Below are 13,953 nucleotides of genomic sequence, written 5' to 3'. Positions count from 1 at the left end.
CCCGGGGCGACGGGACACGCGGGCCACGCCGCCCGGAGGGCACTGCCCTGGTGCGGTGGGTCCAGGTGGGCTGTGAATGCCGAGGCCCGACTCCCTTGGGTGACTCAGTTGCTGGTAGCACCTAAGCCGGGCCAGGTGTGTGGGAGGTGGGCAGGCGACTGAGCTCAGCGCGAGCCTGTGCGCGGGTTCGGGCTCTTTCCAAGAGGTTACAAAACTCTTGAATTTGCCCCAGTTGGGGTGTAGGAGCATCACACCACCACAGCTAATTAAATTCCGGAATGAAAACATGTTTTACTGCGATTCCTACCGAGCCCAACAAGCCACAGGGAGCAAGCACGGTGCGGCCTGGGCCCACTCCGCACCCCTGGGGCGGGCCCCGCCCTCCTGGGGTCACAGTGGGCTCGGGGGACATGGTCTCAGTGGGCAGTGCCTGGGACTGAGAGCTACGGGCTGGCCTGCGCGCAGCCTGCTTACGTGTCACGGGCCCGCGTCTCCCCGAGGCACGGCTGAGGGCTGCCCTGAGACCCAGCGCCCCCTTCCCTGGGCCCCGTCTTGTCCTGAGCCGAGCCTGGAAGCTGGCCCTGCCCTCAGCTAGGCTGGGCCTCCTGTTGACCACGTATGGGTCCGCTGAGGTCCATCCGGCCCCAGAAGGCCTGGGGGCCGCTGGGGAGGGGGCAGTCTTGGGGGTCTCCCTGGCCCCGCAGCAGTGCCCAGAGGGAGCTCTGTGTTAGCACCACCCACCCAGCCGGCGGTGGCGGCGGCAGCGGCGGGCTGCGCTCTGGGCCTGGCTCCCTGCCTCCCCTCGGGCCCTGCGGGAGGGCCTGGGAAGCTCCAGTAATGGTTTTAATTTGTTGAACTTGTGTTTTATCCCATAAATTAGTCACTGTTTTATTTAACAGAATCGAGATATCCACAAACAATAGGCGAGTTCCAACTTGAACATTTTAATGAGACAGAAAAAAGTATATATGTTCGTGTCTGTTACAAACATATTTATGTAAATAGCCTGTGGGCCGCGTGCCAGGAGGAAAGAAGAAAGGGAAGGGCCCTCTGTGCTGGGGGGGGGCCTGGGTTAGAAAAGAGGCTTTTGTGGTGGAAATGACGTTGAGCAGGGCCCCGTAGTGGTGCAGCCCCTGCACCGCTCACTCCCCCTGCTGTCCCGGTGGTGACACCTGGGGCGCCGCTGGTGGGACTTCACCTCCCCAGGAAAAAGGGGTGTGCTCCTTGCAGGGATGTGACATCCACTGAGATTCTCCACGAGGCGGAGGAGCGTGCAGGGCCTGGCACACACATCTCCTCCCCAAGGCCCTGGGCCACCTGGCCACCTGGAAGGAGGTTAGCTCAGGGCAAGGCTGCCAAGATGGCACAGATGAGGAGGTTTACTGAGGAGGGGGTCACCATCTAGAAGCGTCAGGGCAGATGTGCGGCCTGCACTCTGGACGGGGCCTGGCCGTAGCGCTCTAGCCACCCATGCTTCTGAGGGAGCCCCAGCCGTGGTGCCACCAGGGTCGCCAACTCAGGCAGGCCTGGGGCTGGTGGCTACGGACCCAGGAATTGGCCCCCGCTGGCTCTGCCCCTGCGTGCTCCAGGCAGGAGCCGAGCCAGCATCCGGATCGGATCCGGGTACGCGCCGTTCCCAGCCCGGGCAGGTCCCTGCAGGAAGGAGGAAGGAGCCGAGGGAGGAGGCAGAGGGATGACCCTTGCCAAGCGCCTGCCCAGTAGCCCTGGCTGCGCTGGGAGAGAGCTGGCCAGGCTGGGGGCCTCTGGAGCCCTTGCCGGAGGCCTGAGGCGTCTGTGCCAGGCATCGCCTGAGCCTCCGTGGGGCCTTCAGGCGGGGCTGGGGCGGGAGGCCGGGCGGGGCCCAAGCCCCCCACCATCTGTTCCCGGCAGCCCAGGAGGACGTGGCCCCCTCCCAGGGGTGAGCCCGGTCTGCCCTCTTCCCTGCCAGGGCTGAAGGGTGACCGACACCCTCCTCCCCTCCCTGCCTTGGCACATGGAGCCCGGCTGGCCATGGTGGCCGTGCCACCCTGCACAGCTGGGTCCCCGCCAGCCGCTCGGGACTGACTTTAAAAATAAAAGATAACTTGATAGATTTTTTTTTTCCAGTTTTTATTGAGTGAAAATGTCAAACCTTGCATCAGTCATGCAAAAAAAAAAAAAATCAAATAAATAAAACACATATATTAAATTTCTAATAGCACTAAATTCAAGTGGAAAAATATTCAGTTCTTAATAACCAGGTGCCGAGGAGACCAGATTCAAGTAATCAGAGCACACGCTGTTCAGTTCGGTTTTCACGTTCTGCGTTTTCGTCTCAAAACCTCTCTATATATCTCTATATATCTATATATGTATATACATATAGATATATACACACACATATGTGCATACATATTATTTTATATTTATATATATACACATACATAGTTATAAAACATTAAAAAGAGCATTGGTGGATCAAGCATTGTTTTCCCCACGGAAAGAAAATAAAACAAAAATTACACATTAAAATTCAAAATGAGCTAGCAATGGCTTATCGTCCTAGTGTGCAATATGAAGGTTACAAAAGGCTAGACTTCGCACTGTCGGCATCTTCTTTTTTTCTTTTTTCTTTTTTTGTTTGATTTTGCTACATTGAAAAAAAATTTTTTTTTTTTTTTCCTTTACAAAACTCCTTCCACAGACTCCCCGGTTCTGTGGTCGGGCACAAAGTCTGGGCGAATGCTCAGCAGCAGCACGTGGTGCCCACAGAATTCAGGAGGCTCTGCTAGGGGCTGTTCTAGAAAACCATTTGTTTCCTGTTGAATCAGGTACACTCCTTCTGACCACTCCTCCCTCCTGCTCCCTCTCCAGTTCAGATGGTCCTGGCTTTCTGGCTGTGGGCAGCCAAGAGGACAAAAAAAAAAAAAAAAAAAAAGAAAAGAAAAGTAAACCACTGCCCCCTGCAGCTGGTCAGGCTCCCCTTGGAGACCTCTGGGGAGGAGGCTCTGGGAGACGGCCCCTCCCCCAGGCTGGGCCTCGCGCTCTCCCTGTGGCCATGTCACAGGGCCCAACCTGAGACAGGGCTGGTGGCCCCGCCTGGAGTGAAGATGAACAGGAGTGGCCTTGGGCAGCCTGCCCTCCGTCCCTGTCGCCCTCAGAGCCATTGGCCGGGCACGTACCTGCCAGGTGGGCCCCGGCTCTGGGCTCGGTGACCTCACCGCGGAGGGAGGGTGGCAGGGGTGGGGGGCTGGGATTTGCAAAAGGAACCAAATCAGGGTGGGTTGCACCAGCAAAGAAGTATCCCAAAGAAAATAATAAAACAAACTGGGAAGAAAAAGCCCTATAAAGCCACACGCATAACCAATAGAGAAAAAACTCAAATGTTAAATTAACTACAAACTTGTATCAGTAATAACAGTCCTTTTTTCTTGTCTCTACGAAATTCAAGTTAAAAGTTGGAATCACGCAGCTCCCATCAGTGCTAGTGTAAAGACGGACAGCCTCAAACTGGTAAGGCCTCTAAACGCTAAACAAAACCCCACGTGAGCAATTGCACTCGGGTCTCCAACCTCAGGGCTGGTCCGGAGGCGGTCTGCGCTCTAGCCGCCCGCCTGCTTTTTTTTTTTTTTTCTTCTTTTGTTCTATGTAGAATAACCACCTTTACAGGAAAAATACTGTACAACTTTCTCGTATTTTTTTCCATGTTGACTATTAAAGCCCCAAACAGTCGCATCCTTCCTGTTCTCACCACCTGGGTGGCAGAGACGCCCTGCGGGCCGAGCAGCCCAGCACCAGCGAGCAGACGCACCCCTTCCCAGGCCCCAGCCCTCGGGACGGACACCCCGACCAGGCCCCGCGCTGGGGGCAGAGTGACCCGGAGCTCCCCGCTCTGTCGAGTCCAGGAGGTTCCCTCCGCGGTCCCTGTAGTGTCGCCCGCCGGACGCCGCCTGCCCCGCCCTCCCCCAGGGCCGGGAGGGAGGGTCTTAGCTGCACGAATGGGAGGCCCTGCCAGGTGCCACAGGTGCCGGCCCGCCTCCGGTGGTGAGGGGCGGGGGTCGCGGCGACTCCCGGTGCCCGTCCCAGCCCTGAGCAATGAGGAATCCCACCGGCGCGCTCGGGGGGCCCGGGGTCCGGCGCGGGGAGGGCGCGTGGGGCAGCCGCCCGGGGTCGCCGCCCTCCTCGCCCTCCGGGCCTCCTGCCCCTCGTTCCCACCCCGGACAAGAGCACCTTCTATTTCCCTGAAGAAGATCCCCGAACTGCGGCTGAGGAGGGTCCCGGGCAGCCTCTGTCCTTCCGGCCGCCCAGCTGCCGCGCGGGCGGGGCGGGCGGGCGCGGGGGGCAGCCCCGGAGCACCAGAGGGAGGCCCCCCGCCTCTGTCCTGAGACGGACTCGGGGTCCGGAAGCACCGGCGGGGCGGCCCCGGGCCCGGAGCGCCTCCCGACGCCGGGGCGCGGCGAACACCTAGCTCTGTACAAGGGAAGCTTTACATATAAATACCGTTTCTTACAAAATTGATACTAATAATAACAATAGGATAAAGCGGCAAGATCCCGAGGGCGCCGGGCGCGGCCGGCCCCCCACGCGCCACGGGCCCCGCGGCTACGGGGAGGCGGCGGCGGCAGGCGCGGGGCCGGGGGGCGCGGGGGCGCCGAGGGCCGCCAGCTCCAGGCTCCGCGCCCCCGGCCCCGCCGCCGCCGACTCGGAGAGCGACTCCTCCGAGTCGGTGCGCAGGTCCTCGTCGTCGTCGTCGTCCTCGTCGTCGTCCTCGTCGTCCTCGTCGTCGTCGTCCTCGTCGTCGTCCGCCTCCTCCTCGTTCAGCTCCAGCTCCTCCTCGTCGTCCTCCTGCGACGACTCGCCGGCCGCGGGGCCGGGCGCGGCGGGGCCGGCGCGGGGCCCGGGGGCGTCGGGCGGGCGGGGGTCGCCCGCGTCGTCCGGCCCCCGCCCCGGGCCGGGCAGGAAGAGCAGGGCCGCGGCGGGCTCGGCGCCGGGCGGGGGCGCGCCGTCCAGGCTGGCGGCCGGGCCGGGCGCGGGGCCCTCGGCGCCGGGGGAGGCGGCGGCGGGCGGCTCGCCGCGCTCCTGCTTCTCGTGCTTGCGCTTGTGCGAGTCCATCTGCGACATGCCCACGACCGTGTGGCGGCAGCCGGGGTAGGTGCAGTGGAAGTGCGAGCACTTGAGCTTGTACTTGCAGTCGGGCACGGCGCAGTCGGCGCTCGAGCTGAACTGGCAGAAGCCCGCCGCGCTGATCACGTCCTGCTTGCCGTGGTGCTTGCGGTGCGCCGTGACCTTGGTGCTGTCGGTGCAGCGGAAGCGGCAGCGCAGGCAGTGGAAGTGCGTGCTGGTGCCCGAGAAAGGGCAGTCGGCGAAGTGGCAGCTGAGCGAGGCCTTGAAGCGCTTGAAGTCGTCCAGCACGAGGTTGTCCACGCGGTCGTGGTGCTGCGCGTGCTTGTACATGTGCGTGCGCCCGCAGAACTTGTAGCCGCAGTTCTCGCGCGTGCAGTGGTAGTGGGTGACCTTGAGCGAGAACTGGCAGGCCGCGTCCTTGCAGTCCTCGTAGAGGTCGAAGCGCCGGAAGCCCTCCAGCATCATGCCCTCGTCCAGCATCTTGCGCGAGGAGGCCGTCTTGCGGCGCTTGCCAAACGGCGACATGTCCTCAATGATCCAGAAGCGCTTTTTGGCCCCGGAGGCTGTCGGCATGGAGATGGTGTTCCCTGGGGAGGGGGGCTTGGTCAGCGCCCACGTGCGCACCCTACCCAGGATTACACCCACGCGATGTCCCCGATCTCGGCGCGGTGGGCGGGGGGGGGGGGGCTGCCCTCGGGGACAGCTCCGCTTCCCGTCGCTCTGGGGGCCTCTCCCAAGACCACCCCTCCCCCCCCAGGATAGCTGGGGAGCCCCAGGCTTCCCCCTTCGTCATCCGCATCTGCAGGCTGACCGCACCGGCCCACCCTGGTGGGTGGCGGAGCAAGCAGCTCTGGGGGATGTGGGTGGGAAGTGAGGACACGTCCTGGCGCTAATTGAAGCTGAAGGGGGAATCTAGGTCGGCAGAGTGTAATTACCCAAGTTGGACGGGGGCCAGGACACCATCACGCACCCGCCTCTAATGAGGGACAGGCCGGCTCCTTCTCCCCGCCGGCTAACCAGTTTCCCGGGCTGCCGGCCTGTCTGCGCCTGGGACCAGCCTACTCGCAACAGGGATGCAGAGCGCCCTGGGGCTGTTTGGGGCTGTAACTCCCCGCCCCGAGGCACACCTTCTCCTTGGTACCAGAGGGTTCTTTCAGGTCTTGGGGTGTCCCGCCCCCAGTGGACTGGGAGAGGGCAGCTCTGCTGCAGGGCCAGGACTGGAGCCGGGGCTCGGCCGCGGATGGGCTCCATCTGTGCCCTCCCCCTCCTGGCCCCAACTGCTTCCCTGGGCTTAGGATGCCCCGTTGCCGGGGCCGCTTAATCCACTGCGTGGTTGTGCTTCCCGTTACTCCTTTCCTGCACAGGCAGCCGGGGAAGGGGTGGCCATCCCGGGACTCCCTGCTCCACGCCCCAGGCCTAGCCCTCCCCAGAATGTGGGGTGGGCACCCTCCGGGCTTCTCCCACGCGCTGACCCTCCCGGCCCTCCCAGAACCTGCCGAGAAGGCTCAGCCCAGGCACCAGCCCCTTCCATCTGGGGAACAGGCCCAGTCCCCGCCTCAGCAGGTGGAGAGAACAAGGACTGTGAGGGGCTGGGGTAGCCAGCAGGGGGCAAGGAAGGGTCTGGGGCCTGGGGATGCGGGTGGGTGAGGAGTGGCTGCTTTGGGTCGGAGGTCACAGGGCTCTGGCTGGTTATGCCAGCGACAGAACAGGGGCTGAATTCCCTGAGGAGGAACCCCCTGCCTTGCTCCCTGCCATTCCCCTGGGCCGGCCCAGTGCCTGGCAGTCGGGCAGAACGTGAGGTAAGAATGCATGGAGGAAGAGGCAGAGCCAAGGTGGTGACGGCACCAAAGGGCGGGGAGGGCGGGTCCCGTGCCTGCCAGGCGGCAGGTACAGGGTGGGGCTGGGAGGCACCTCTGCCGTGGAGCACTGCCCGCGGCCTGGCCTCTTCCTGCTTGGCTCCGGGGCTGGGGGCTCAGGCTGGTGTCAGGATCCTGCAAACCTGGGCGGGTCCCAGGCACCAGCAGCTTTCCCAAGAACATCTCTGCCCCTCTCTCGTGCTGGGCCCCGGGTGACGTCCTCAGAGCAGGAGGACAGGCTCTGCCTTGCCGCAGGGTTAGGGGGGTGGGGCGGGCACGGCCATCGTGGGGTTCTGGCCAGTCGCTGAGCTGGGGTGAACCCCAGGGAGCCCTGGCAGTGATGTTCTGGCCTGCCCAGTGCTGGGCAGGAGCCGAGAGGCACTGTCCTCGGGACAGGGACCAGGCTCTCTGGTCTTGGCGGGTGCTGCGCTGTGAGGGGTGCAGAGTGGCCGTGTCCTTGACCCAGCAGGCCACAGAAAAGGGTCAGATCCTGGCCCGTGGCCTCGAGGCTCGGCCAGGGTGACAGACAGCGGTGGAGAAGGCATGTGTGAGTTACCTGCGGCGTCCTGAACTAGGGGGGCGTCACTTTTTACTGGAGTTGGAGTGGCAGTGACGGGCGGGAAGCTGGGCGGGCTGCTGATGGGGTGGGCCAGGCCCCGGGTGGCTCCGAGAGTAGCACTGAGCAGAGAGTATGAGAGACAGGGTGGAGAAAAGAGGCATGGGAGGGCGGGGAGGGGCGCCCGGAGCGCGGCCGGAGAGAAGGATGGGGGCGGTGGGGGCTGCGGAGCCACGCGGGCAGCCTCGTCACCAGCGGCGGCAGGAGGAGGAGGAGGAGGAGGAGCCGGGCAGCCTGGAGAGGGTGGAGAAAAGCAGAAAAAAAAAAAACCAAAACAAAGAACAAACAAAAAAGAACCAAAATGAGAAACCCAATGGCAGAAGCAAGTATGATATGAAAATACGTGGACAGAGGAGGAGCAGACAGATGCCACGAAGAAGAGAGGGGAGGAGGCGGCAGAGGAGAGCGAATGGGAGGGAGAGGCGGTGCAGGGAGAGGCCACGGCGGGCTGGGGAGGACCCCACTCTGGGGCCCAGGGACCGTGCTGGGGACAACGGCAGAGGGGCCAGAAGAGGGCCCGGGGCTGGGCGGGGCCCACCTGCCCCTCTGGCTGGGGGCTGTGCTGCTTTATTCTGTAGCTCACAGCTCAAGCCCGGGTTCTCTCCTGGAAACGGAAGCCGAGGGCAGAGTGCTGGGGAGATGGGCAGGGTGGCAGCAGGCGGGGACCCACGTCCCCCAGACCAGCCAGCTCTGCCACGGCCTGGCCCGTCCTCCTTTGAGGCCACTTGAACGTGAACCTCCTGTCCTAAGCCAGACCCAGCATTGCTGGGCCTCGGAAGGAGGGGCCTGTCCCAGGCTGGGCGCTCCCGGGCCCCCGCTGTCCCTTCCTGGCCGCCCGCTCACCTGCTGCGGTGCTCTCGTTGCCCACAGGGGTGCTGGAGCAGCTTCGGTCCATGGTGGAGGACTCAGAGGACATGGCGCCCGGGCTGCAGCCAGTGTAATCCATGTACTCGTCCGTCTCGGTGTCCATCAAGCTCGGGGGGCCCTGAAAGGAAGTGGGGGCCCTGAGGAAGCTGGGCTGGGGGCTGTGCTGCCCACAGGGGCAGGCTGTCGCTTTGGGCGGCCTGGCCACCACCCGGAAGCAAGAGCGGGACACGAGTGATGGCCTCTTGCCACCCCGGGTCAGGGAGCGGCAGCCTGCCCGCCGGGCTCACCTGGGAGGAGGGCACGCGATCGAAGTTCTTCCCCAGCATCCTCCTCATGTGCTTCCGGGCGTGGGAGGTCATCTGGTGCTTGAGGAGGAAGGAGAACTGGCAGCCCTCCCGGATGCAGTGGAAGTGGCTGTTCACCTGGTTGTACTTGCAGCCTGTGGACACAGCCCCACTCGGCCGTGAGCCTCCGCCGCCGGCCAGCGCTCACGGCACCCCCTGCGTGTCGGGCACTGTTCTGGGCACGGGCCTACGTGGCCAACCAGGCAAATGGCTTCTGGGGAAAGGGCGCGTCCCCTGTGGTGGTGTTCCCCTGAGGAGGGCTTCTAGCACCCTCTCACCCCAACCCCAGAAAGTCCCAGGCCCACTGGCTGTCCAAAGCCTGGCTCTCGCCTCCAGCCTGCACACACGGGACAACAGCAGGCTGGGCCCAGGCCCCCGGGCAGGGGACCCTAATGACCTGTCCACTAGGTCAGCCACCTCCCAGCAAGCCACCTGTCCCCACATCTCCTCTGGGGAGCCCAGGCGCTGCCTGCCCCCAGACCTGTCAAGATGGCTGCGAGCCGGCTGGCCCTCTGCCCTGCCCCGCCCCACCTCGGCTTTGCTCTGGGCGGAGAACAAATAGAGCGAGCCGGACTGAAACGGTATCAGCAGAGGGCAGGTGAAGGCCTGCCCGTTGCCATGGCACCTGAGCCGGCCAGGTGTCTTATATCATCCCCCAGCTTTGTTTGGCCCCAGCTACCACCCAAAACACCCAAACTGAGTAAATAACGGCAACTGCGGAATACCCTGACACCTGTAGACTGAGCCCAGGGACAGCACAGGCCACCGAGGGTTGACATCTGTTGCCGTGATTACCAGCCCTCTCTCAGGCCATTAATGATTTCTGAATTAATTCTTGAAGGAAAGGTTTGTTCCCGTTCTTTTCTGGCAGTTGACTTTTGACTGCCTCATCCTCCCGCTATGCAATGGCCGTCGGCTGCAGGCAGCGGCCCCACCTCTTCTCCCCCCGGACCCTGCTGCCATGACCACCTGAATCACAGCAGGCCTTGCATGCAGCCCGGGTGTCTGCACCCGGCCTGCCTGCCTCCCACCTGCCTTCCAGCTTGTGGTCTCCTCATGGGCAGACTCCTGCCCCACAGCTGCAGGCCCGTGAACGCGTGGCTCCATCCTGAGGCGGGAGGATGGGCTCTGCCCTCTCTCTGCTGGTCCTGGAGCCCCCTCCCCACAGCAACCCCAGGGCAAGCTGGGGCCAGCGAGCTCCTCGGGGTGGCCTTGTTCCAGGGCTGGGGGGCAGCTTCCCTGCCAAGGGCTCAGCTCTCAGCAGCAGAGTTAACTCTGAGGCACCTGCCCCTGAGCTCAAGGCCACTTCCTTGCCCCGTGGCCACCTCCTTCCAGGTCACCCCAGGTCACAGATGCTGTGGGCTGAGCCCACAATGTACGTGCTTCTCCCACCAGATCCCCAGCACCAAGCACAGTGCCGGCCACGGTGGACGCTCAGAAAAGACCATAGCTGCCACTTCTACCCACCCCTCACCTCCTGCAACAGCACAGAGCCTGGCACACGGCTGCTCCTCCACAAACGTCTGCTGAGTGAATGAGTGAACAAATGAGCAAACCACGATCCATTTGGGATAAAACCCTAGTAACTTCAGGCGCTCCTAAGACTTGCCTGCAAGGCTGTCTTGAAAAGAAAAGGAAAAAGAACCAGCCCTGGGTGCCAGAGACGAGGCTCCGGGCATTTTCACTGGGGTGGGTGCAGTGCTGGGAATCACCCTCACCCCTTTTCCTAGGCTCTTAGGGTTTTGTCTGTTCTCCTGGTTTGACGATGCCTGGCCTGTGATATCGTGACATTTTCAAAAAACAAAACATGGAGCCTGATGTGCGGGGACAAGAAGTGGGTCCCAGGGCCTCAGGCGCCAGAGCCGCAGCCCTGCCACCTGCTGTAGTTCCCTACCCCCAGCCCTGGCCTTCGGTACCTAGCCTGCCGCACTCCTCACGCTTGGTGAAGTACTTGAATCCGTTGGCTGCCCGCCGCTCAGCTTTCTCATGCTTCTTTATGTGCCACGGCAGCTTGGTGGTGATGTTGGTCACAAAGTAGCAGCCGGTCCTGAGACAGTGGTAGTGCCCGCGCATCCGGAACTCGCAGTGCTGCAGGGAGGGACAGGAGTCAGGGCCAGGCAGGCGACTTCCGTTAAGCTCCCACCTGCTCCAGGCCTCTAGAGGGCTGTGGCAGGCGTGCGTCCTTCCACGCTCAGAATCAGCAAACACAACTGTGTAAAGACCTTCCACGTGTTAAAAAGCAGTTAAGTCCCTTCTGTCATTTGATTAAAACATCCCACCTGGTCTTGTTTCCATCTCTTTCTAAACCCACACCCAGCGCAGACATCACTAATCTATCTGAGCACTCTTGTCTGTGTGCCCAGACCTAGGCAGACATCACTAATCTATCTGAGCACTCTTGTCTGTGTGCCCAGACCTAGGCAGACATCACTAATCTATCTGAGCACTCTTGTCTGTGTGCCCAGACCTAGGCAGACGTCACTAATCTATCCTAGCACGCTTCTCCGTGTGCCCAGATGGAGGCTCAGACTGCTTCCCAACGCACTCTGCCAGGCAGCCCCTACAAGTCTCGGGAGTAGCCTTTATAATGAATCTGACCTGCCCTTCCTGTCTGGGGCATGGACAGTTCAATCTCTTTATCTGTCTAATGGGCCTATTTTAAAATCCTAGGCCTCTGGGGAAAGGGAGCATAGCTGTTCCAGGACGCGCAGAAGGATGCCAAGTGCACGGTGGCTGCCCCGCATACAGTCATCACTGAGGGTTAGGATGAAATGACCTCGCCAACTGAGCACCGAGCTGAACTCCTGCCCAGGGGTCTCCAGGGACCTAGGGGCAGACGGTGTCCTTCCCAGACTCTGGAGGAGGAGGCCACTTACAAAAGGGTGTGAGACACGGAGCCTCGGCCAGGAGGAGCTGGCCCGGGGCCCTGCGCCTCGCTGCCCCCACCCCAGGCCCCACCCTGCCCGCACGTTGCTGACCTGGTTGGGACAGAGGCACTGCAGGGAGTAGTACGCAAACTGGTCTCGCACGTTCACCAGGTTGTTGTTGGGATTGATGTGGTCCAGGCAGTGGGACTCGGCCTTGCCGGAGGTTTTGCAGACGTACTTGCAGTTCCCAAAGAGACAGTGGAAGTGGAACTTGTTGGCATACTTGCAGTCCGTTGCGAGGCAAGGATCGCTGGAATGAAACCACGGCCCAGAAGGTCATTGGCATTCCTGGTGCCCTCCCCGCCGGTGTCCTGACATTTGCTCATGTTGGGGTTCCGCTCCCCACTCCCCTGTGGTGTAATCAAGAGGAATGGCCCCTGGGCTGCCCTCCTGCTCAACAGGCCCATTCGGCCAGAGACTACAGATCCCAGCATGCAGTCTTGCCTTCTTTTTAGAGCTCTGATGGCGCCGAAGGGACTGCGGTATGCAGGCTGCCCAGAGCACTGCATGCTGGGACACGTAGTTTCCGTGGCCACACCCCAGGATTACAGATAAGGATGGCCGCAATCACTTCGTGGATATGAAACTGAGCGATGGTGCTGCCGGGCCTGGCTGATGTGGCATGGGCAGTGCCCTGGCTGTGGCCGATTGACAGGGTGCGGATGGGTGGGCAGCCCTACCAGGAGGCTTTGCCACCACGAGGCCTTGGCCAGTGGGAACGTGTGCCTGGCGTCAGGTCCTGCTGAGGCTCAGCTGCTGGGGCTTCCAGGGTCAGCTCGGGGCTCGGGGCTGCCACCCACTCAGAGAACCTCACAAGCCAGCTGAGTGGTGGGGCGGCTGGGGGTGGGGAGGGGTGCTGGGTGAGCCCCCATGGCTGGCCTGCCCCGAGCAGCAGCCCCGGCTCCAGAGCTCTGCCTTCCAGGCTCCAGGCAGGTGCGGAGGGGCTGCACCGGCTTCTGCCCTGGCCGACAACACGGCCGCCCCCGACATCCACACTGGACCTGGGGTGGGAACTCCGACCAAGGCCAGGATGCTGAGCGGGCTGCCACTTTGGGGAGGCGAACAGAGGAAGGGAAGCTGGGAAAGGGAGAGAGAGGAGCACAGGTCCCCTTCCACGCCGTGGGCCCAGCCCCAGGTGCTCAGAGAGGGAGGACAGCTGCCACTCAGGCGGTGTGTGTTCACGTCCAATTTATTACTTTTATTGAGAACAGGAAGCCGCACATATCATGATACAGAGTCACCGTTCTCGCCGCAGGGAGACACCACCATCCAGCGAGGAAGGTCCCTTCCACCCCTGAGAGCTCAGACCATTGTGCAGGTGGGGGGGGGGGCCCAGAGGAGGGCCTAGCCCCCTCGCCGCCCACCTATGACTTTGCTTGCCCTGCAGAGGCTCAGCCACGGGTGTGAGCCACAGAGACCAACAAGGGGACCCGGAGGGAGACGCAGCCCGCCTTGCCGGGCGAGGACCACCACTCCCAGCCCACCCAGGCTGGTCCTCGCAGCGCCACCACTGGCCTCTCTGGAACAGTGGCCACTACCTCCACCATCTCCCCCCACCCCGGCCACCTGCTCCGGGAACAGGCAGTGAGGTCTGAGCAGCAGCAACTTTGGCTAGAAGGACATCACCCAGTGACCGTGTCCCAGAGGGGCTACTGCAGGGGAAGGAGCAGGGCCTCCTCAGCTGCCCTTACTAGCACCTACTCCCGAGACACACGGGGGACACAGGACTCCCGGCTCATCGAGGGACTCACTTCTCCTGGAACTGGAGGAATCCGGGTTTGACCTGGGGCTTGGCGTTTTCTAGAGAAGTCGTTGCCAAGGGCGAAGTGGGCAGGTGAGGCACTGGCGCTGGAATCTGAGGCATCTGGGGTATGGTGGAAGCCAGCTGCTTCCAGGCGAGCAGGGTGGGGCTGGAGGGCACGGCGGCCAGGCTGGGAGTGGGCCCCTCGAGAGAGGAAGCCGTGGCCGTGGTGATGGGAGGCGCTGGAGGGGATGAGGGGGCCAAGGAAGGTTTGGTCTCAGCAGCCGAGGCCGGGAAGGAAGCCTCCGCATTTCCTTTCACTGCTCCTCCCTCTGTCCGGAAGTGGAAGCTACGAGAGACAGGAGAGGGGTCTCAGGTGGGGGAGGACAGGGCCTTTCCCTGGCACACCTGCCTGCCTGCCTGCCTATGTATGACCCCATCACAAGCCTAGGGGGCCAGTGTCCCCACCGCATCTTCAGTGCCAGGTGCCAGAGGCCTC

General features: G+C 62.5%; 1 protein-coding gene across 25 annotated transcripts in view; it reads right to left on the bottom strand.

Moving 5' to 3' along the window:
- Positions 1 to 2,593: 2,593 nt before the first annotated feature.
- Positions 2,594 to 13,953, bottom strand: part of CASZ1 (castor zinc finger 1) — a 156,924-nt gene continuing 145,564 nt past the window's right edge. For 23 of the 25 annotated variants that reach the window (XM_082379207.1, XM_082379200.1, XM_082379208.1 and 20 more), the window contains 7 exons: positions 13,465 to 13,803; positions 11,765 to 11,963; positions 10,703 to 10,874; positions 8,730 to 8,881; positions 8,419 to 8,560; positions 7,516 to 7,809; positions 2,594 to 5,690 (listed from right to left, as the gene is read on the bottom strand). In XM_082379207.1, the coding sequence (XP_082235333.1) occupies positions 4,582 to 5,690; positions 7,516 to 7,809; positions 8,419 to 8,560; positions 8,730 to 8,881; positions 10,703 to 10,874; positions 11,765 to 11,963; positions 13,465 to 13,803 (2,407 nt within the window). In that variant the 3' untranslated portion in view covers positions 2,594 to 4,581. Of the gene's footprint in view, positions 5,691 to 7,515; positions 7,810 to 8,418; positions 8,561 to 8,729; positions 8,882 to 10,702; positions 10,875 to 11,764; positions 11,964 to 12,884; positions 13,804 to 13,953 lie in introns of those variants that run through there. The other 2 variants (XM_082379202.1, XM_082379206.1) reach the window with 2 other exon arrangements.

Source organism: Balaenoptera borealis, assembly GCF_965194805.1.
Source record: "Balaenoptera borealis genome assembly, chromosome: 1".
Classification (NCBI taxonomy): Eukaryota; Metazoa; Chordata; class Mammalia; order Artiodactyla; family Balaenopteridae; genus Balaenoptera; species Balaenoptera borealis.
The sequence above is the reverse complement of the archived record's forward strand: the minus strand, read 5'-3'. Positions and strand labels throughout refer to the sequence as shown.